Source organism: Seriola dumerili, unplaced genomic scaffold (assembly GCF_002260705.1).
Source record: "Seriola dumerili isolate Sdu_G_001 unplaced genomic scaffold, Sdu_1.0 BDQW01000052.1, whole genome shotgun sequence".
Lineage (NCBI taxonomy): Eukaryota > Metazoa > Chordata > Actinopteri > Carangiformes > Carangidae > Seriola > Seriola dumerili.
The window spans coordinates 16686253-16710807 of NW_019174307.1; the positions used below are offsets into that span (position 1 = coordinate 16686253).

Genomic DNA, 24555 nt, shown 5'->3' on the forward strand with positions numbered 1-24555 from the left:
CTCCAGGACTTGAATTTTAGCTTCAAATGCAGCAATGCCAGCAACAGAGTCAGAGAAGACCGTTAGCTCTGCAAGCTAACAAACACAGATGTAAACAATGCACACTTCAAATTACTCAAAACATGAACGTTGCAAATTATTTAACAGAAAGAAAATGCAGCAAACATGTTTGTTAGGCCTCAGGGTTACAAACAATGCATTCTGTTGAGAAACACTGAATGACACTGAATGACAACTTTTGTTTGTTTACAAGAAAACTGCAGAGGGCATTTTTTCAACTGAGCAAAACCTGCTGATGAACATCATGTGACGTTTGTGGTGAGATTGTTTTCTCAACAGCTGTTTCTGGGCAAAAAAACTTTGAACATCGACAGCTATTTTGATAATCGATTCGTCATTTAAGTCGTTTCTAAAACAAAATCCACAAACATTCACTGGTTTCAGCTTCTCAAATGTGAAGATTTGCTACTTCTTATTTATTACTAATACATTTGGCTTTTGGATAATCAATTAATCAACAGATTAATCATTAATGTGAGTAACTGTGGTGCAGGTGTTATGTTAAGGCAAAGGCACCTCTTCATATGTAATCTGCACATAGGGAGGTTTCATGGGCAGATGCCAGTACTCGAAGTTGTAGTAGAGGTAGAAGCTCTTGTCCAACACAACCTTTTTATAAGCCTCCAACATACTGAGGGCAAAGTCTATGAATGACTGGTGTGGCCTGAATGTGTGGTAAAATTCACGGATGTCCAATGCCAGATTCTTCAGAGCAGGCTGTCCGAATATGGCGCTCTCATTGCCGAGGTATGTGGGCTCCCCGCTGTAAAGGTATATCTTGGTGTAGTTGGTTTGTGAGCGACTGGACAGTTTGGCTCCAAGCTCAGTTAATTTCCTGTATGTGCGGTGGACAAACTGGGAGCAGTCGTAAGACTCGAACCACACTGTGGAGTTAGGGCTGGGGTCAGAGCGAACTGTCCATGTCTCGTAATAGATCCCAGTCTCATTGTCGTCTTGGACCCACTGGGCCATGTCATTGAACTGGCTCCCTGGAAAAACAAAGGAAAATGACTTGCAGGAAGCAAGAAGACATCAACAAGCACAGGAAAACATCACTTGTAAAAATAATTATTCTGACTGAGTTAGAGCAACTCACAATACAGGATTAAACTTGAAGTCTCACCAGTTATTTCTCCTATTTTCTCCAAGGTGCCATTTTGTGACCAGTGAAAGTCATCGATGCCCTCAAAGAAGCAGGCAGCTCCCTGGTTGCACCAGAAAGGTGCGTACTCCTCTGGTCTGAGGTGAGGAAAGGTGCAGTTACCAAGCTGAAACAGCTCATACCACTCCACGGTGTAGTTGGCTCCCGTCTCTGAACTGCTGAATCCAATAGCGTCATGCATGATACGCTGTGAACCAAACAGAAACATTATACTGGCTCTCTGTGTGTGGACATGGGGGAAGTGTGTACAGCTGTGTTTCTATGAATAAATATAATCCTACTATATTTAATTACGTTTCACCATCTAAACGCAGCTGCAACACAGTCGTCTCTTCATCTCAATTTCAGAGAATATAATTATCAACAACAGAGAATATCTGTCCTTATGAATCCAATCCAATCCAATGTTGATTACATTTAGTTTAAAATATTTCATCCTATTATTTCCACTGACAAAACCTGCAATTTATAAGTTATTAGCTGTGATGAACAGACTGATTACTGATTGATTGATTGTGTGTGTTTAAGCCTTCGGCCTATTGCATTTTTCATGAGCCTGACAAAGCCCTGACGTTGCCCCTGTCAGTGTTAATAAAAGATCCTCAAATAGGTTTTTTACAGGCTTAAAGTGCCTGTATCTGCCACAAACACTTTTGGTTCATTTTTCAAATCTCATTCATTTCACAGAAGGTAACTTTTGTGTGTTTGACCACAAGAGGACTGATGTACTTACAAACTTCCCAAGCAAATCTCCGTACTTGAATTCCCACACAGGTGTTTGCAGTCGATAAATTGAGATTACATCAGTGTCTCTCATGTAGGGAATTCGTCCATCGCGGTCTCCGGTGGGGCAGAACGGGTAGAGAGCGTCACAGTAAGAGTCTGTAGCAGGGCGATGATCAAACCGTCTGGAGATGATGAGAAATGTACCGCAGACCATGTCAGCACCAAGGAGAGTTTCATACCACTACAGAAACTTTTCTATAACATGGTTAGACAACCTTTACCACATTCACAATCTGGGCCATGACTAAAACCAAGAATAAAAAAGTAAAATTCAAAAATCCTGATTCATTATGTTTACATAAATAAATGGTCTGATCCAAAAATGGCGATACTAGGTCCCTAGTGTCCATATGATCCCTTCCAGCATGGTGGTTTCATTCAAGATAAGACTTAATAAAAATATAATTCCTTTTGCTTACACTTATAATGAAACATTTCCCTAAATACCACAAGAATAAATCCAGAGAGTTCACATGAATCAAAAAGTCACAATCTCTATCACAATCTTATTGCACTATTTGAATTCAAATGCACAACTCAGGTTTTTGGTACACACTTTTGATGTATTTATGCTTTCTTCATTTTCATACTATGGTCCTGAGGAAAACCTATCAGGTGTTCATTTAGCTGGCAGTTTATTAGGTACACCTAGTAAAATCTAATGCAGCCTAATACAGAGGAACTGCTGGTTTTAACTAGATGTACCTAATAAACTGGCAATTTAGTGTAGAATATATTATGGTTGAAATAACAAGTAAATGTCAACTTAAAAGGTGTACACCAGACAGGGTTGTGCTTTAGTACTCAAACACTACTCTGGTACTCATGCGTATTACAAAGTTGTTTTTGTGTGGATATGGTGACTGGGTTTTCACGGTGACTGGATTTTCATAGATATAAAATGATTGTGTCCTGTGATTTTATTTCTGGTCAATTAAGTCTTGTGTCAATCAGCTGATATGTCTGTTATTGTGTTAAAAATCATAAACAGTTCTTACAAATGTCATCTTTACTACTTTTGTTAAACAAAGTATACCACTTGTATCGCTAAAATTATGTTTCTCATACGCTCCTACAGCAAGATGTTCTACAGTCCAAAGTTTCCAAAGTCACGTGAACGCATCATCCATAATTTAGCAGCTAGGATCTATTTCAGATCAGATCCTTACTACTTGAATGTGACTGCACACACATTGTCTGGAATACACAAAATCCTTATTAACAGTTCAATGGATGTATAACAGCTAAAGTTTGGTAGGGTGGCGGGATATTTAACGAAGACAGAAAATTAAATCGTCTCTGTGTTTTAGGACTCAATCAATCAGAAGTAGAGGGCAAAGGCTTTTTCATTAGTTTAAACTTTCTCAGAACACTTCCGTTTATTTTCTATTTGTCACATGACTCAACGTTACTGAGCAGAAACAGCGGGGAGAGATAAAGGTTTGGTGTCTTCATACCTGTAAGGAACGGGCCACTGCTGCCGCTGAACATTATTCCTGAACTGAGCGACAACATGGAGAAACAAGAGCAGGTTTAAACACAGAGTAAGCTCCGTCTGAGTCATGTTAACCTCTCAAAAACAGACAGAAAATTAAGAATGAAACGCAGAAGGAAGGAAGAGTCTTCCCATGATCCCTCCCCTCTGAACTGACTTCCTCATTAGTGGTCACATGGTTTTGTTGATGACACGAAATCACATGACGAGTCCAAACAAGAAGACATTAGTTATGATTTCACGGGATGTTGGAATAAGTATAGAAAATAAATCTATATATATAAATAAATTAAAATAATAAATGCGGGAACATAAATAAATACATTGTCAAATAAGCAAAACTTATGAGATCAACATAGTATAGTAAGACAAAGTCATAATAAAATAAGGCATAAAAAGGCAAAAAATTACATATGAAAGTGAGGCATAAAAAGTCATAAAAACGACTTACTACTGTAAGGGATAAAAAACATAGTATAGTAAGGCATAAAAAGTAATAAAAAGTCATATCATAGTAAGGCATTAAAAGGCTTAAAAATCAAAGTGTAGTAAGGCATAGAAAATTCATAGTATAGGAAGGAATAGAAAGTCATAAAAATGTCAGTATAGTAAGGCATAAAAAGTTAATAAAAGTCATAGTATAGCAAAGCATAAAAGGTCATAAAAATGTCATAGTATAGTAAGGTATAAAAAGTCATAGTGTAGTAAGGCATAAAAAGTTATGAGAACAACATAGTATAGTAAGACATAAAAAGGTATAAAAAAGTTATAATAAAATAAGGCATAAAAAGTCATAAAAACGACTTACTAATGTAAGGCATAAAAACGAAATAGTATAGTAAGGCATAAAAAGTCATAGTATAGTATGGCATAAAAAGTGAAAAAAAGACCATAGTATAGTAAGGCATAAAAAGTCATAGTATATTAAGGCATAAAAAGTCATAGTATAGTATGGCATAAAAAGTGAAAAAAAGACCATAGTATATTAAGGCATAAAAAGTCATAAAAATGTCATAGTATAGTAAGGCATAAAAAGTAATAAAAAAGTCATAGTATAGTAAGGCATAAAAAGTCTTGTATAATAAGGAATAAAAAGTCTTCATAGTATAGTTAGTTATAAAAATGCCAAAAAACATCATAGTATAGTAAGGCATGAAAAGGTTATAGTATAATAAAGCATAAAAAGTCATAGTATAGTAAGGCATAAAAAGTCATAAAAACATCATAGTATAGTATGGCATGAAAAGGTCATAACATAATAAAGCATAAAAAGTCATAGTATAGCAAGGCATAAAAAGGCATAAAAACGACAGTATAATAGACAGAATAATGCAAGGTTTTAATTGTTTTACATGCATGTAACTGATGTGTGACTGTATACATGTGTAGAACACTGAGGTATTTAGGGCACATCTGGAGGTCCTGATTAGATAGATGAATGTTTGTGTTTGCTTATATGGTTGGAGCCCCATGGATGAAGAATGATCTCAGGAGCTCTGAAGAAGGACAAGTAACAGCTAAGAGGCCCCAGGAACGTGAAGATCTCCCGATCAACATCAGATTTTCTCGTTCAACAGAGCGCAAAAGACCATACAAGCAGTCAAACCTTTGTTACTGAGAGGGACCTTGTTGTGCCTTGTAATAGATCTGTCCTTCATGAACAAATTAAACCAGCCACATTGAAGTGTTGACTTGTTGTTCTGATTGTCATAATTTTTTCATCTTTATGTCATAAAAAAAAAATCATCTTTTCTTAAGGACATACAGTAGTATAGTAAGGCAAAAAAACATCATAGTATAGTGAAGTATATAAAGTCCTAAAAACATCAGTCAAGGTATATTAAGGCATAAAAAGGTATAAAAAGGATAAAGTGTAGGAAGGCATAAAACATCAAAAAAACATCATAGTATAGTAAGGCATAAAAAGTCATAAAAACATCATAGTATAGTAAGGCATAAAAAGTCATAAAAACATCATAGTATAGTAAGGCATAAAAAGTCATAAAAACATCATAGTATGGTAAGGCATAAAATGTCATAGTATATTAAGGCATAAAAATGCCAAAAAACATCATAGTAACGTATGGAATAAAATGTCAAAAAAATATCATAGTATACTAAGGCATAAAAATTCATCATAACATCATAATATGGCAAGGCATCAAACAACATAGTATAGTAAGGCATGAAAATGGCATAGTATAATAAAACATAAAAAGTCATAAAAAAATGGCATAATATAGCAAGGCATAAAAACGACAGTATAATAGACAGAATAATGCAAGGTTTTAATTGTTTTACATGCATGTAACTGATGTGTGACTGTATACATGTGTAGAACACTGAGGTATTTAGGGCACATCTGGAGGTCCTGATTAGATAGATGAATGTTTGTGTTTGCTTATATGGTTGGAGCCCCACGGATGGAGAATGATCTCACGAGCTCTGAAGAAGGACGAGTAACAGCTAAGAGGCCCCAGGATCATCATAGTATGGTAAGGCATAAAAAGGCATAAAAAGGTATAAAAAGGTGATAGTATTGTGATACATAAAAAGGCATAAAAAAGTCATAGTATAGTAAGGCATAAAAAGTCATAAAAACATCATAATATGGTAAGGCATAAATGTCATAGTATATTAAGGCATAAAAATGATAAAAAAATGTCATAGTATAGTAAATTATAAAAATGACAAAAAATGTCATAGTATAGTAAGGCATAATAAGTCATAAAAATGACAGTATTGTGAGACATAAACAAACATAAAAAAGTCATAGTTCAGTGAGGCATAAAAAGTTATATAAACGTCATAGTATAGTAAGGAATAAAAAGTTATATAAACGTCATAGAATAGCAAGGCATGAAAAGTCTTAAAAATTACATATTATTGTGAGACATAAAAAGTGATAAAAAAGACATAGTACAGTAAGGCAAAGAAAACATCATAGTATAGTCATGTATATAAAGTCTTAAAAATATCATAATATAGTAGGGCACAAAACCGTCATAATATTGTAAGGCACAAAAAGGCATAAAAACAACATAGTATAGTAAGACATAAAAAGTTATAAAAAGTCATAGTATAGTACAGCATAAAAAGGCATAAAAAATCATAGTATAGTACGACATAAAATGTCATAAAAAACATCATATTAGCCTATAGTAAGGTATATAAAGTCATAAAAATATCATAGTATAGTAAGGCATAATAAAGACACAATATAGTAAGGCATAAAAACGTCATAGTATAATAAGGCATAAAAACGCATGAAGACATCGTAGTATAGTAAGGCATAAAAATTTATAAAAAATGACATTATTGTGAGACATAAAAAGTCATAAAAACGAAATAGTATAGAAAGGCATAAAAAACATCATAGCAAAATAATCCATGAAAGGCACAAAAACGACATAGTACTGTAAGGCATAAAAATTTCATAGTACATTAATGCATAAAAAGTCATAAAATCGTCATCATATAGTAAGGCATTAAAAAGTCACAGTGTAGTAAGGCATAAAAAAGTTATAAAAAAAAGTCATAGCATAATAAGTCATAAAAACTTCATAGTACACTAAAATATAAAAAAAACAAAAAAACAAAAAACAAAATAGTATATAGTAAGGCATAAAAAGTAATAGTATAGTCGGCCTAATTTACAAAATAAAGCCAAAGTGTCCAGTATTCATTGGAAATGTAGTTGGATCAGTTGTGGGCTGGCGGAAAAAAACAACAGTTATGAATTATTTTCATTGTTTAGACATTATACAACGTGACCAACTGCAGAAGAATTATACTTCATGCACGCACCTTTTTTTTTTTTTTTTTAAAAAACGTATGTCTTTAAATCAAAGTGTAATTTGACCTTTTTATTTGTTCCTTTGCATCAGCCTTTTTCCTCTCTCTAATATTTTTTAAACACCAGCTGAACCGTGGGGTTTACACACAGGATGGCGCTAAAGTACCCAGAAACCTGGCTACGTACACATCGCCTCCTCAAGTGCAGAAGAAGAAACGGAAGCAGGGGGCGTCCTCTCCTCTGACAGTCCGCCATGCTCACCCTGCTGCACCACTGTGGTCGTAACTTCCTGACACTCAGGACCATTCAGACGGTGAACAAAAGCTATTATTCAGCACATATGGCTAAACGCGTGGCCGTGGTGCTGGCGGGCTGCGGAGTCTATGATGGCAGTGAGATCCACGAGGCCTCCGCTGTTTTGGTTCACCTGAGCAGAGGAGGTGCGAATGTAAGTTTGTTAGGTAGCTTTGATCTGCAACTACGCACACTGTATGTTGTGCTGGGGGAACTGGAGAAAAAGTGTGTGAGATACACTCTATAACCAGATTATTAGTAGTTTGATACAAATACAAATTCCTCTTTTCTTGTTGTCTTCATTGCATATGTGACAAAAAGTTAGATACACATGCTGCAGGCTTTGGGGTCTGGGCATGACCTATACAACTTGTTAGACCAAACTGAAATTGTTACATACCCTTGCTTTATGGTGCCCAGAAAACTGCTGTGCACATTTGACTGTGATCAGCTAAATTGTACATATTGTGCATGACACTTTTTTAAAGGATAGGTTCACATATTTTCAAGTCAGTTAGAAAATACAGTTGTCCATATGTACACTTCAGGAGTTATTAGTCACGGAAGTTGTTCCTCAGATGAACCTGTCCTTTAAAGGGCTCTAGTCTGCACAACATGACTGTAGGTTAAAGCATCAACAGGTAAAAATAATCATTAGTTGCTGTGTCGATGGTGTTTGGTGTTTTTCATGTTATGAAGTCCTCACCTTTGCTTTTATCACCTGCAGGTAGACATGTTTGCCCCCAACATTGACCAGATGCATGTGGTGAACCATCTGAAAGGCGAACCGTCTCAAGAGAAGAGAAACGTGTTGGTGGAGAGCGCCAGGCTGGCCCGTGGAAACATCCAGGACCTGTCTAAACTCAGTGTTAAAGACCATGATGCTGTTATATTCCCAGGTGTGGTCATAACAACATGACAGCCTGCTCTCTCTCCCTCTCTCTCTGTCCTGTGTTACATGCTTCAGTGGTTAAGTCTAAATGCTAAATACTGTCTCAGTCTTGATTGAGACCCTGTAAGGTTGAAACCAGGGCCTGTATTTACCTATTAATATTCCTGCCTAATGAATTTTCTCTTTGATATTGGGCAGGTGGTTTCGGGGCAGCGAAGAACCTCTGTACATGGGCAGTGCAGGGGAAGGACTGCTCTGTTAATGATGAGGTCAAGGCCGTGCTGCAGGCGTTCCACGGCGAGGGCAAACCCATCGGCCTCTGCTGCATCTCACCTGTCCTGGCTGCTAAGGTGTTTCCTGGGTGTGAGGTCACTGTTGGCCTTGAGAAGGATGATAAGTGAGTCTAACTTGTTTAAGAACACCTCATACTACTTCTTGTATAACTCCAGTTCATTACAACCTGGGTTTTTTTGTCATAGTTCTGCTTTTTCTTTTACAAAGTTAAATGCTGAGGTCTGGGAATGCAGCAACATTGAAAAGGGAAGTTTGACAGGCTAAGAAATGCAAGCAATTATTTTTTGGGGATTTGAGATGACCCTGTGGTTTTTCCAGATTTATTTGGAAGTGACAGCAAAGGCAAATGGTGAAAATATCACGTATGCACAGTTCGATTTTTTTGTTGTAATCATTGCCACATTTTGGGTGTGCCCATTTTCGGTTTTACTCCACAACGAAGTTGTTCAGATATTTTGGCTCAACTGTTGGCTTGTTTGCAATCTGTTGGATCATGTGAAGGCTCAGGTTTCTTGTACTGCTGGACCTCTTGGATTCTCAGAAATTACTTTGGCGTTTGCAGAATTATCACATCTATTCTAGCGGGGGGCTGGACTTCCTTTTTAAGGATAAGATAGAGCAGTCACCTGACATTTGCACCAACTGGGACAGGTGTTTCAAATCAGGGCATCAACTAAGAGGCCAGTCTGAGAGAAAGGCCTGAGATTAAAAGTCAAAATAGAAAACATGATAATGACAAGACAAAAAAATACATGCGTGTGTATAAAATCTCACCCAATTAATTAATCTCACCTACACGTACCTTTAGTGTCATTTTCATCATTAGAAATAAATTGGAATAAATCTTTATTTATTATTAACTTTCCTTGATTGTCTGCTTTCAAACATCTAAACATTGTTCGGTCCCACTTTTGTTTTCTGTCAGGTACCCCGACACTACTGACACTGCAGCGGCAATCAACCAGCTGGGCTGCAAACATATGAGCAAGAGCGTCAGCGAGAGCCACGTGGACGAGAAGAACAAGCTGGTCACCACCAGTGCCTTCATGTGCAACGCTCCCATCCATGAGATATTTGACGGAATTGGCGCGATGGTGCGGGATGTTCTGAAAATTGCTTGATCCTAGTGAAACTCAAAAGATGGTGGAAACAAGGGAAAGAACGGTGGTCGTGTCGATTTAGCGAGCTCTATGATAGTTGCCTGCTGAGCTGATTTTAAGAAGATGAAGTATCACCTTGATTAGAAGCACTTCCAGATACTCTTGAAATATACATGTTTGTAGCAGCAATGTGCACCGCACGGTCTAATATTTCAGGTGTCTCTATTATTTGACAAAAATCTCAGTTTAACTCGATCTTACTGAATTGTACTGAGATGCAGTGGATCAGTGTCATGACAGAAATTAGGTTAGACTTAAGATTTTTGAAAATCAATAGGTGTATGGTATTGTACAAAAAAATGCAATAAAATGAAAAAGTTCACTTTTTCAGTTCACTTTATTTCACACCCAAACACCACAGAAGAAAAAGATGAGTGCATGCATGTGTATGGCATGCACCGTAATGTGTGATAATTGAAATGTTTCAAATATTACACAAAAATACAGTTTATCATAGAGACACTGGCTTCATCACATACTGTACAATTAGAAAACCTTCCTGCTGTATAGCTGCCTATGTGGACTACTTGTCATCCTCAGATATGAGCCCAAGACTGAGCATTCACTTACTCTTTCAAGGTTTCCCATCACATCAATCACTCCCTCCACCCCCTTTGTGCACAACACCGAAGATGCATTAACACTGAACTTCTCCACCAGGTCCTTGTGACTCAGTGGCTTCCTCCAGTGGCCATAAAAGGTATCACACCTGGCTGTGTAAGTCTGCCCCTGATCTGTTTCTATCTGGACCTCACAGTACATCTTGTCAAAGCTGGGTGGGTTATCTTCAGGGTTCTCGACCGTCACTTTAGCCAGAAGCCTCTTCAGAGCAGGTCGGTTAATTTGAGCTTCGCTGAAGGAGGCCACCGTTACTTTGTTATCCAGCAGAGCAGAGCAGGCGTTGAACTGAAATGAGTGTCTGGCCTGGTGCTCTGTGGAAGGCAAGGGGCAGTTAATGTACTTGGATGGAGGTACTCGTAGTGTGATGTGCTGGATGTGGCTGAGGTCGAAGTTCCCAACTGTATTTTCAAGCTGTCTGCGGGCTGCCAGAGCTGCATCCACAACCCAGTGCATCCCCAGATGAGCAGGGATGCGCTTGATGGCCACATTCTGATCTTCCAGAATCCATTTAAAGCCGCCAGAGGCAGAATCTGCAACTGCTGAAGGACAGTAGTCTTTGTAGTAAACCCCAAACCCATGGTCCATATCCAGGATGGCTGGATTCCCCTCCAATCCCATCTGGGCTAGCTGAGCAGCTTCCAGGCCTCTCCGAGCAGCATTTCCTATGTGGAGAGGTTTGGTTTGTGTGGCAGCGTTGGCCAAGGGAGCCCCAGCAGAGGAGGCTGCGATAGCCAGAGCGTGACTGCATTGTGCAGGGGAAAGACCCAGCAGCTTGGCTGAGGCTGCAGCACTCCCCATCACCCCAACAACACTGGGAGGGTGGAATCTGGGTGTCAGGAGAGAGGGAGAAAGATGACCAAAACCTTAGTATATATATTCAAGTTTAATGAGGCTTTGATGAGGCCTGAATTAACAATTAATAATTAAATAATTAATTAGAAATAATTAATTAAATAGTTGACTGACAGAAAATTAGCTGACAACAATTTTGATAATCAATTAATTCATTTTTCATTCACTGGTTCCAGCTTGTCAAAGGTGAGGATTTGCTAGTTTTTCAAGCTTTAGACTGTTGGTAAGAAAAAACAAGCTATTTGAAGCCTTAAAAGACGGGTATTATCTGACATTTTAGATGCCAAACAGTAAATTGAGAAAATATTTTTTTGATTAATCAATAATGATAATAATTGTTGGTGTGTGGCACAAGTTCGGGTTTGTCTGCTTTGCAATAAATGGTCATATCACCTAAGTTACAAAAAGTAAACTTTTAATTTTTTTGGCAGGTTGTGCTGCTACCTCAATGATTTAGATGCGACAGGAATTTTGTTTACTTATTTATTTACAGCAAGTTTTGTTTTTTGGTTAATTCTCACACCCTGGTGACTAGTTTTCCTTTGAAACTACTGTGTACCAAACCAGTCGTCCCGATGAAAACTGTTGACAGAGAGGTTCATCAAGTTGTGTGGACACTTTCTGGAAATGTTTTTAGATTTCATTTTCGAATGCTGTGAGTTCCACACACTAAAATCCATTCACCACCCAACTGTCTAAAACCAAAACTGTCTTCATGACTAGTTACCACTAGAGGTAGCTGTTGCACTTTTTGTGATTTGGGTGAATCAGCCCTTTAATCCTCAAGTAATTCCACTGGACTCCAATTTACAACTGGACGGAAAATATGCACAGAACTCAAATGTTGGTTAATATTTCCAAATATCTCACCTCTCAGGGATGTTGTATGCCTCTCTGGAGAACCTCATGAGTCTGCCTTGCACCTCGATGCCAACATTAAAGGCCAGCAGCAGGTCTAGACCAGAGGTCTGGCTGGGCAGTGTCTCTACCAGGGCCAGCAGTGCAGGAAGCACAGCCCCCGAGGGATGAGTAGCAGGATGCCATGTGTCGTCAAAGTCCATGGAGTGGACCTGTCATCAGACAATGTGACAGAACCAATGATCAGTCTCAAGCCAGATCCACATCACTTTCATGTTTCTATATAATATGATGCTTTTATTTGAGCAAACGTACCGCGATGCCATTGACAAATGCAGCATAGTGAGGAGGGAGAGTTATGTCTGATTTACCCCAAACACTGCTCCTCTCCTCAGATGTGAACAACTGCAATCAGACAGATTAATGAGGGTAAGAGTGCAATTAAATGGGGATGTAAATAAACTCTGAACTCAGTAGGGATGTTTCCAGCTTCCACAATTCTGAATAAACAGCAGAATAAAATGGATCATATCTACAGCTTGGCCTATTTAAGTACAAGAAGTAGACTAATAATATAAACACCCTATAGAAAAGGAAAGCACGAACACTGCACAATAGTGGGTTTTATTGATAGTAGATATAGTGGGTCTATACTTAGCAGTAGCAGTATTTGTCAGCTGTACAATAAATAGCTTAGTATGTGAGGATCACATAACTTCTAATGACGGAAAATAAATAAAGATTTAATGATGATCACAAGTTGACACTACTAAAGACACACAGTGGATATATAGTATATAGAGGGTTGACAAATATTGTTAATTTAGAATTTAATATCAGCCATCGTTGTGGTGTTTTCAAGCTTACTTTCGCTAAGTCAGAATTAAAGCTTTCTCATTTGGAGTTTAATTTATTTATATTAATATACCTCCACTCGTCAAGCAGTTTACTTTACCTGGCTGTACGTGAGAGCCTTGTTGAAGACAGCTGTCCTGGTTCCTAATAACCCAACGCCCAGGGTGTCCAGAATCATCCTTTTGCTTCTGTTAATCACACCATCTGTTAGCCGAGCGGTGTTGAGGGCATGGATAGCAGCTCCAAAGCTCTCTGTAATACCCTGGTAAGGTGAAACACGACCAGTCAGTCTAAACCTCAAGGTGCAAACCTCCCCAGAGACCTGACTAATTAACTAAAATACTCTGCATGTATTTGTCTTTAAACCCCAAAACACTTTCCAAAAGCTACCTACTGCACCTAATCACATGTAGTGAAATGCTTAAAATATGTAATCTAAGGAAAGATATGAGTATGAAAGAAAACAGCTATACCTTGCGTATCATTGTTACAGCTCATCAATGCTTCAAATGACCAAGTATTCAAGTGCAGCTGCCTTTTATGTATTTGGACTATCTGAAGGTTGGTCCACCAAATTTCCAAAGTGGGTAAAACCCACCAGAATGAGAAGTAGGAACTTTCACAATGACTGGATATAGCCTTTGATTAATTTTTCCTGATTTTCATTGTTTGGTAAATGGTGGATGGCAAATCTACTAAATTACCTGATTTTGCTTTGTTTTAATTCCAAATGTTTGAATTTGAAAGCCACATTTAATTCCAGATATCGGTTCAAAACATCCTATGCTATCTGACAAAGAAATCATGCTGTCTTTCACAACCCGTCTATTTTTGAGATGACTGACAATGGAAATTCAGCTCTCTGTAATGGGAAGTTTGAACAGGGAAATGACACACAGCTCAACCAGTTCACTCACTGACAATCACAAGACTTTGTCTTTGGATGTAACATTACAAAAAACATTTGCAATGACTACCCCACCGCCTGTTATGTTCCAGATATTATTAAGCACTAAAAGTGGATGTTAATGCAATAGTTTTTATACAATGGAACTGTCAGTATTTAGCTGTTTGGTCAAGTATACATTCACACTTACACAAACTGGAATGGCAGAAGCCCAGATATCAATTACTTCTTAGCTTCCTATTTCTGCTGTTTTTCATCACTTTTACCTCTTTATCTACTGCTTTTATCTATTTATTCATTACTTTTAGCTAACTATTATATATATGTATATATATATAATATGAAGTGCTTCTTCATTACTTATAGCTTACAATTCCAACTGCTTTTCTATTACTTTAACAGTTTCATTTATCCATTTTTTTTTTTTTAGCTATTTCAACTTCAACAGTTTGCACTGCCGACTTCAACATGTGGTGGTGACGACTGACTGACTGACTGAGTGTGTGTGTGTGTGTGTGTGTGTGTGTGTGTGTGTGTGTGTGTGTGTGTGTGTGTGTGTGTGTGTCTCTGTGATGTCTAAGATGCTGGCTGCATTTCCTTCAGAGCTGCAATGGGTGTCACTCTTTCCATATTTTACAACCATGTCTTGATTTCAAAGCTTGAATAACTTAAGCCATTTGCATGGTTTCTGGTTTTGTGTGTTCCCATGGGATTTGAAAAAAAAAACTAACAATTTATTTGATTAATTAAACAATAAATATAAATTCATGTCAAACAGGGCAGGAAGGAACAAATGACACATAATCAAATGTGGGTGTTTGCTTTAACTGATGCTGGAGGAGATTACAGTCTCTCTCCATCTCTCTGTGTGTGTGTGTGTGTGTGTGTGTGTGTGAAGAGAGAGGGGGGGGCTATGAGCCCTTATTTTTTTCAAGTCAGCCATTCAATAGTTAAATGTCAACTTAACAGTCAACCCATCACGCACGCGCACTCACGCACGTGGTAAGCCCAGGCTTCATAAACAAGCCGCTGCCACTTTGTTGCTCAGTGTTTCCACTGATCCCACATCAGTGCAGCGGCTCAGAGAGGATGGCACTGGCCGACACAGAGCGCGGGGTGTCCAACTGCGGGGACTCGGGATCTCCGTTTTCAGAGATCATTGAGCTGAATGTCGGCGGACAGGTTTATGTTACCAGACACAAAACTCTGATCGCCGTCCCAGACTCGCTCCTCTGGAACATGTTCAGCAAGAAGTCACCCAAGGAGTTGGCGAGAGACAGCAAAGGGCGCTTTTTCTTGGACAGGGATGGGTTCTTGTTCCGCTACATCCTAGATTATCTCCGAGACCTCAACTTGGTCCTCCCGGACTACTTCCCCGAGAAAAGTCGACTGCAGAGGGAGGCTGACTTTTTCCAGCTGCGGGACCTCGCCAAGCGCCTCAGCCCCCGGGTGAGTAAGGATAATTCAATCAGCGAGGAGATCAGCCAGAGCGACACAGAGGAAGGTGCGCAGCAGTGCGGCTCCTCTGGCGGCATGGAGACTTTACGCGCCATGTCTGTCAGCGGGGCCATGCGCTCCCCATCCCTGGACTCCAGAAAGTCGGGCTATATCACGATAGGATACCGAGGCTCGTACACCATTGGGAGAGACATCCAAACCGATGCCAAATTCAGGAGAGTGGCGCGCATCACGGTTTGCGGGAAGACCTCGCTGGCCAAAGAAGTGTTTGGGGACACGCTGAATGAGAGCAGAGACCCGGACAGGCCCCCGGAGAGATACACATCCCGGTACTATCTGAAGTATAATTTTCTAGAGCAGGCATTTGACAAGCTGACAGAGGTGGGCTTCCACATGGTGGCCTGCAGCTCTACAGGCACCTGCGCCTACACCAGCAATGATCCAAACGAGGACAAAATCTGGACAAGCTACACTGAATATGTCTTCTGTCGAGAATAACTAACAGTAGTCATGTCATGTTGATGTACATAGACATTTCATAATCTAGAAAGGAATGTCTTTAAAAGTATTGCATTTGCTGTGTTGAATAGCAACTGCAAAAAAAATATTGCTCCACTATTCTAAAATAGGCTACCAGTATTTCCAGCTCTGAGGTTTACCAGAGACACAAAATGCCCCCAAAATAGATTTGACAGCATGTCAAGAGAAGATTATGCAATTTGGATGGTGAAAGTGAGAAGAGCATCGTTTTGAGGTGACACACTCTTCCAAAGCCCTATTTGTGGAGAACACCAACAAAATGCCATCATCTCCGTTTCATAGAACTGCATGTCAATGTTTCAGTCATATCTGACTCAGTGCTGTGTGAATTGAGCGGCATCCAAGAACAGACAAGCAGCAATTAGTATTCAGTGTCATTGTAACTTCTAGGCTTGCTTGATCACATGTTTGGCCAAGTTTTGTATAATCTAATAGGCTCTTGTAGCAGTTCTATCACTGACATGATTGTAAGTATATGTGCTTGCCTGGTAGAGTTGTATATGTTAAACCTGTTCAGATGAAATAAAATCTTCTCAGCCCTTTGCCAATCATCCTACCTTCTTCTTAACATCTGCACGAACTGTACAGTGTGACAAAATACTGGCATTCATCTCCCTCCAACCTTTTAAATTTGACTCAGTGGGGAATCAAAGAGTCAGCCTCAAAGAGAGATGCGCTACCCAGGAACCTCAGCCCATCATGGCACTGAAGCGGCCAGCTCCACAAAATCTGTTTTAACCCACACAGGTAGAAGTGATGCATTTCAATTGGCAGTAATGTGTCTATACTCCTCATTGTGTTCTTGTCTGACTTAAAAAATCCTGACCATGAACTTCCCTTGGCTCAAACTTAGCTCATCACTCTTGCAAATTGCTGTTTCAGAGCACTGTATCTTTTTTCTATTCAATGTGTTATGTTATTAATTTACAGATGAAGAAAAACCTCCAACTCTGAACATAGTTAGCATGTCAATATTGCAGGAGGATTCATTACCACTTATCCATTTTGTCACACAAATTCAGCTGCATGCCATGTGGATGCAAATAGTGCAGCTGTGCACACATGATGTCATTATCATTTCAAGTGTAAATAATGAAAGGGTCCAGCTGCACACAAATGCGAGAGTTCGGTCTGCCAGGGAGTGTGGATGAATGGAGTGTCGATTGGTGCACCTCTGCTGCAAGAGCAGACTTATTTAACGGCCCGGTGTACAGCCAGCCATGGATTACGTGGGTCATTCAAAACAGAAATGAAAAAATGGCCTTACATTCAGAGCCATGGGTGGGATTATAGAACATCAGGGGCTTATAGACCAGAAGCAGTGACGTAACCTCTGTAGGGGTCTGGGGACATCCACTCAGAGGGAACATTTTTGGGTTTCATGAGCTAAATACATCAGTCTGGTCCAATTCGACTTTAAAAAGTTGTGAGGAGATGTGCTGTTTGGACAGGAATGAAAATGATCTCTGGGATAGTGATCTCTCTGGGGACCACTGTGGATGCCTTTTTTCATTCGAGGTAATTTTGATATATCACAGCAAGAAAAGCATAATAAATTTAATGATGGCTGCATTCCATTTAGCTGGTGCAGTTTCAGGGTCCTTAGGACACTTGAATACAACAGAGCCATCTCTATATCAAGCCAAAAATATCTGGTGCTAAAAAATGAAAAAAAAAAAAGAACTTAGAGTGAGAAGTGTGAGAAACAGTTTGACTACCTTTACATGCACATTAATAGTAGTTCAACAAATCAGTTAAAAATTGACTGAGTCTCGAAATATGGTCCCATTATAGCAAAGTAACACCAACTAAGTTTAGGCTTGAGCAAACCTCTCCTTCAACTTCATTTAAATTCAATAAACTACCAACAATACTAGTTTAGTTGCCTCATACTTGTCTTGAGTCAAACATGACGCAAAACATACTTTACTTGGAAACCTAAATTGGTCCTATTGCTTGCTTCAGTATTTCCAGGAAGCTCAAAATTTACCATTGGCTTCTTCTTTGGTCTCACAAAAGAGCAACATCAGATGAACAGTCAGCCTTTGTGGCAGACCAAATGACTCTACGGGTTCACTGAACCTAATCCAGCTGGGTGACAACAGCACCGAAGCAGCAGCTGCAGTGACTGAGATGATTCTTCACAGACATCTGTGGTAACCTAGCCTTGATATACTTAAATGCATCCGGTCAAGAGACAAGATATTGTCACCCGCCTTCATATATGCAAATTATTCTTTGTCGGATAGGAATGTGCATTTGCAACACAGTGATCTTTTTGCTTTAAATAAATGTGTTATATCCTTGAAAACAAATAATCCTCATGAAATAATCGGGAGAAACACAGGATGTCCAAATATGTCCAAACATATTTTTGTCTTGGTGTAAAAGAATGAAGCATTTTTAGGTCAAGTGAATGATCTTGGGATTTGAAGTTGAGCAACCTTTGCATGGTCCAGTTCTACCCAAAAAAAACATTTGAAAATAGGCTCAAGAGCTTATATAAATGTTTTTTTTTGTGAATGTAAAAACACACCAGACAGTGATAATTACTATTGTTGTTTTTACCAGAATTCATTGGACCAAATGCAAGGAAACACCCTGGGTCAGTCACCAGTCGGTCACAGATATCAGCCTACAAACAATGACTGACTCAAACCTACTTTTACACACGGTGCAGTGTGAGCAATTTGAGTGAATCTCCACAACACTCGTATGTTTCTGGACTGTGGGAGGAAACCCACTCGAACATGTGCAGCAAAGGTTGTCATTCATTGCAGAACAAATCATGCTGTTGAAACACATGCACTCTTAATACATTAAAGCCTGTTAATATAAAGCAGGATTTTATACCGCCCTAGCAACACTTATTATCTGTAATTTAAATTAAATGATAAGGAATCACAAAGTAGAGTCCAATCAGAGTCAGGCATTTCAGGTTTACTAGTGTCCACTATTTCATTTATATGTAACTTTATATTGTAAAGATAAAGCTTTCTTCAGGCTAGACTTCTGTTGTCTTTTTATGTTTAGTTACAATTTAATTGGTACCATAGCAGTATTTGGATATCTATAAGCCACAGTATCAAACTACAAATCTATAGTTTTGATTGTACATTTCTTATTGACTTGTCTTGTTTTAAGATTAGTAAAGTAAATTTAAGTGAAGTTAAGAGATAGAGCAGTATCCTTACAATCATTCATAAAATACATTAAGAAGCATTAAGAAGAAGTTCATACATTCAACAGTAAAAAACAATAAGACCAATAAAACCACTAAAACTAAAACTGTAATATTGCACTTAAGTATTATACACTGCAGCAGAACATTGTATGTTCAACAGTAAAACTGTGGAGTCTTTCACATGCCCATGTGACCATGTAAAATTCATCCAGTACAGTATCTGACGTCTGCTAATTAAAGTCTAAATGGATGATGGAGCAAATGAGTTTTTATGACGGTTCAGTCTAAATGTCTGTAAAGTTTTTAGAGGTACTGTTACAAAGCAAAAGAAAACAACAAAAGAGGACAACCAATATATTTCTAGTTAACACTGAATTGTGAGAAGAAATAATGGAGGAATGAGGACTGTTATAACAATATACGGGACATAGGATGATATACTAAACACGAATGACAGCTGCTGACATTTTCCATAAATTCCCATGACTATGTTGCTTTTCAGTTAAATGGAAATGAAATAAATGGGCTGTCAGGTTTTTTAGTTTGACTGATGAGAGGATAACAGAGAACAAAAGAAGGAAGCTGTGAGACAAAGTGAGTCAGGGACTGGAGGAAAATAGGAAGATTGAGAGAAAAAAGACTTGATTGTCAACCATTGTTATACTGTTCTTTCCTTTCTCTATCTGCAATATGTGTTCCTCTGTCTGCGCATGCTCGTCATCAAGCACCCTGACATGAATCTCAACAAATCGGGACTGTTTGAATTCCATGCATGGGTCCAGGATGCGTTTCAGCTTCCTGAGTTATTTTAGATCAAAGTCGGTTTCATTAGCACATCACAACAGCGGCTCTGGACCAAAGGCTTCATTATTCTAATTAAATTCTGAGTCAGAAATACATTTTAAACTTGACTTCACAACAGGGGATATGCATCAGTCAGCGTTCAGAAGAGGGTGTTTCCCACTGTTATGCAAAATTTGTATATAATTTATATATTATAGTGTTACCTATGGTGAAAAGGCTCAGGGTGTCAACAGAACCCAGGAGCAACAAGAAAGTTCATCAGTGAGTACGGTATTGGAAGATAAATCACAAATATTGTCCATCCTATTTTCAGTTTTAACCACATTCAGCATTTACAGTACAATGTGCAGCACTTTTCCCTCTGTAATAAAGACAGGCAGGGCATTTGGGAATGACACCCATCTTATTAGAAAACTAAATCATTGTTGATTTTCTTTTTAATGTAAGCACAGAACAGAACAAAGACACGTAAACAGGATTTTAAACAGACATTATGAAGGATAGGGGGAAACATGCGACAAAGGTGCCCTACTGAAATCAAACCAGAGACATTGCAATTACATCATATGCACCCAGGCCACTTGAACACATGACACCCTGCAAACAGCATGCTGCGTACCAAGCAGTAACTGACTTCTGACAGTATACGACTGAAAACACAGCATATGCTCAATCAATAGAATAGAATATGTATTATACAGAGTGTGGGGGCCTTAGTGCAGGCCACAGTAACCTATATATCAAACCAAAAATGAATATGATATTATCGTCGTATACAAATATTGACGTTAGCAGGTTGTCAGCATGAATTATTTTGTTATTTTGGCTTGATCAAGTTTCGCTGTTGTTAATGTTCACCACCTGTTATTGTGGTAACATGTAAAGATAGAAGCAGCTTCGTCAAATAAATTTTGGTCTTAAAAAAAAAAAAAAAAAAAAAAAAAAAAATCAGGTCAAAGAAGATGTTCATGCCAATGGACTTTAACAAAAGAATTTGTAGTAGAAAAAAGTAAGACTATAACAATCTCAATACAATCTCAGTTTCATGCCAATAAGTGCTGTGTAAATCACATACAAAGATCAGCCTACATCCTGCGCATCCACACCCAAATAAATAAAGAAGGCATGGAGGGAGAATGTTTTTTCACAGATTACTGAAGGAATGAATGCAGACACAGAGGACGATAACCATATTGCTTGTTAAATGAAAGGTCGCCATGAATGAGAGCTTTCTCGCTGTGAGATGAGAATAATAGATGCAGGAACAACAGTGCACAATAATAATAATAATAATAATAATAATAATAATAATAATAATAATAATAATGATAATAATACCAGTAATACTACATTAGTGATTACTAATGATTACTTATTTAGTCCTGTGGGACACTTCAGCCAAAGAGGGCCAAGGGGCAACAGCTCAACCCACAATGAGTGCAAGTGCCTGCATTTAGATGAAAGACCTAAATTACAATTACAAGACAGCCACAAAGATGTTAGACAGGATAAGAGAGAGAAAAACACTAAGTCCCACTGAGCTACTGCTGATATTGTTATGAGACCAATAACATAAGACTAAGCACATCTCCCATACGGCAAATGATGTCGCTGACAGTGCATTGCATAGAAAATTGATTTTCATGAGAGTTTCTAACGTTCATTGCACTCCTATTTCATCCTCCTTTTATTTTCGACTCCTGTTAGACGATTGCAAATGCCATTTGTGATCAGCAGCCTTCAGACTAATGCAATGTGTCCTGATCACCTGAGGTGAGACGCTGCTCTATCCGTCCACGTGGCCATTAAACCTCCCACCTTTCACGCCAGCTGAGTTCTTTTGAAAATTACAGTCATCAAATAGAAAAAGGTTCTTTCCACAGCTGCTGTGCACTTCTATAAAAGCTGCCTTATATACCGGGGGCCACTCGTCTCACATGGAGGCCCTTTCTTTTGAGTGTTTGCTGCATTAACAGGGTTTATTGCAAATCAGATATCCTTTTAAGAAAGCAAGGCACTTGTTCACTGCTTGATGCTCTGCACGGTTTTAATTCCTGTGTGGCTGCACCTGATTGCATCGTTTTGATCCCTGCGCCAAATATTGGTGACCTTTTTCAATGCAAAACCCTTTTTGAACTGCTGGGCTTTTTCTTTCAAATGGAGTTGAAAGCTTTCCAAAAAGCTAGTAAGCAGAACTTGAGTTTTGGTCAAACTACTGTTCTCAAAGTCAAGAGCAAACTTTCATGCTCAAAGTTTTTAACTACTTTTTGTCTGTGCGTGTTCAGTTTCCAAATCTTTTCCATAGGAACACACCCCATGTAGTTTCCTCTCTTTGTTTGGAGAACAATAAACAGTGTTCATATGCTGAACAACATACCTTCTAATATAATGTAATATAGTTTAATGGCTGAAGTGTTTCTCTGTTCTCACTGAATCTGGGAGGTTGTTATGAGTTGTCTGAGTCACCCTAAAAGAGCAGAATCAGTCCACAATGACAGGGTTGTGCCTGCACGAATGTGGTTCGTGGTATTCACATGAATTCTGGTTTTTGAAGCCATTGCTCTAGTTCCAGGTTTTCCACATCTGGCTTAGTTTTGGAGAAAAAAGCTTTTCTGTGTATGGGAGACAGAATTACAGAGCGCAGTAGCATGAATAATAACTCTAAAGGCGAGTAACAAGTCAGAAGCTTATGTCTGAGTTTAGAAATAGCTTTGATTAATGCACTGATGTATTACTTTGGACAGAAGTGTAAAGCAGAGTCAAGTGGAGTTATGAGAGAATAGCTGCTCTGCTCTGCAGCAACAGCTCTATATGTACTGATGCAGTACAATACATGGTAATTGCTGCACTACTAGGGAAAAGGCAATTAATTCTTAACAACTCGTTTTTCACAGCAGAGTCGAGCCTCTCATGGCTTCTCTCAAATGTATTTTCAGCAATAGTTTGGGTCCAATTAAAGGGTAACTGTACTTGTGTGATATATGGCAGGAATAACTTAAATTACAGGCTTGTCCATGAAACACAGCAACTCGTGTGTTCCTCTTTAGCTGTTAAAGTTGATTTGCTAAAGCAAGGACTTCAAGTGGCCTCTAGTTTCAGTGACGTGAATGTAACATGTGAACCTTCATGCTATAGTTTTATGCTAATATCTTTACCCAAGAGTTGTTTTGAAAATGACTTGAAAATTAAACCACGGCTAGCTGTGTAAAATGATAGATCCTGACTGGTTTTTGCCATTTAAAGGAATAATTTGACATTTTGGCACTTTTCATCAAACCCTTGCCGAGGGTTCAACGAGAGGATCAATACCATGTCTAAATTTGGTGTTTGAGCCAGCAGGTGCTTAGCTTAGCATAACGACTGGAAGAAAAGCAATTCCAGCTGTAACTTCTTGGACTCTCTACCTGAAAACTACTTCTGACTAACAAATAGTCTGACGCAAAAACAGTGAATAGCTGTTTTTAAATGTTTTTGGTACAGATTAAACACACAAGATGTAACATTTTAATGAGTGAGCTTTAGAGATGCTGATAGGTGGATTTTGTGTCAAGGACAGCTACATCCCCCTCAAACTATTGCTTTAAACAAAGGTCATTGGAGAAAATTAGTCTACAGTAGCTCAACTAGTCACTTGATATATGTTTAGCACAGATTCCTCTACACTATATGGTCAAGGCCTTTTCAGTGAATTTGATCAAAGAATATACTGTATATATGGATATTAAGAGATGATTTTATGCAGTAAAAGTCTTCTGGAAAATGCTGCTGCAATGTGGGCAGCTAAAATTCTCAAATGATTCTTTTGGCACTGATTACAAATATTTGTAGTCCTCCGAAAGTACAACCGACTTTCAAAAGCTGGTTTGAATTTCATGGAAAGGAAGCACCCTAAAGCATATCATTATTGTGTTATTAAGAACAACATTTTTTTCTGTTTTTGTTTGAGTTTGCACATTTCTGTCGGGCAGAAGGCTGAGGATGTAATTTTCCGCAAAAGCCAAGAGATGAAAACGTATTACTTGCCATCTAAAATCAATCCAACAATAATGTTGTTGTAAATACTCCACAAATGTTATTTGTATTTGCACAAATAAGAACTACCCTTAAAGGAAAAATGTCAAATACTTTCTCAAACACAAACTGCACTTTCAGATATGATTCGAATACAAACATTATCCTGTCTCTACCTATATAGGAGAGTATGTGAGGACATAGGTCTATTTACTCCATTTTCCTGGGAATTTCCACCATTATTTTCTTTTTTGGGAGGACTACTGTCATCACTGACCTCTCACTAAAAATACACAAACCACAGAGCCGCAAAAGAATTGTCATTCATAGTAAACCTTACATTGCTGAGTTACGTCTAAACCCAGTAATCAACTTAAAAGGGCCCAATTGTTGCAATGGGATTTTTTCTTTGTAAAAGCCTCATATTTCTGACCAGACCTTTGTGCTATTTCTTTTTTGTTTTTACTGAATACCATTTTTCCTTGTACTTCTAAATAAACACATAGAAATACAAAATATACAGTGG

At 38.4% G+C, this 24555-nt stretch overlaps 4 protein-coding genes across 4 annotated transcripts; 2 read left to right on the forward strand and 2 right to left on the reverse strand.

Annotated features, from left to right (window-relative positions):
• Nucleotides 1-18: 18 nt before the first annotated feature.
• cln5 (CLN5, intracellular trafficking protein) lies at nt 19-3637 on the reverse strand. Its single transcript, XM_022740252.1, has 4 exons — nt 3466-3637; nt 1956-2130; nt 1184-1409; nt 19-1049 (listed from the first exon to the last, which is right to left on the reverse strand). Exons 1-4 carry the CDS (start codon nt 3570-3572, stop codon nt 562-564), a joined length of 996 nt encoding a protein of 331 aa, XP_022595973.1. The 5' UTR covers nt 3573-3637; the 3' UTR covers nt 19-561.
• A 3880-nt stretch (nt 3638-7517) lies between these two features.
• LOC111218685 (ES1 protein homolog, mitochondrial-like) lies at nt 7518-10261 on the forward strand. The gene is made up of 4 exons (XM_022741099.1): nt 7518-7747; nt 8321-8492; nt 8684-8882; nt 9705-10261. Exons 1-4 carry the CDS (start codon nt 7553-7555, stop codon nt 9898-9900), a joined length of 762 nt encoding a protein of 253 aa, XP_022596820.1. The 5' UTR covers nt 7518-7552; the 3' UTR covers nt 9901-10261.
• acod1 (aconitate decarboxylase 1) lies at nt 10258-13635 on the reverse strand. Its single transcript, XM_022741098.1, has 5 exons — nt 13599-13635; nt 13226-13387; nt 12586-12675; nt 12283-12482; nt 10258-11386 (listed from the first exon to the last, which is right to left on the reverse strand). Exons 1-5 carry the CDS (start codon nt 13608-13610, stop codon nt 10426-10428), a joined length of 1425 nt encoding a protein of 474 aa, XP_022596819.1. The 5' UTR covers nt 13611-13635; the 3' UTR covers nt 10258-10425.
• Nucleotides 13636-15099: 1464 nt separating this feature from the next.
• Nucleotides 15100-16563, forward strand: kctd12 (potassium channel tetramerization domain containing 12). Its single transcript, XM_022740858.1, has one exon. It carries the CDS (start codon nt 15122-15124, stop codon nt 15986-15988), a length of 867 nt encoding a protein of 288 aa, XP_022596579.1. The 5' UTR covers nt 15100-15121; the 3' UTR covers nt 15989-16563.
• Nucleotides 16564-24555: the final 7992 nt, after the last annotated feature.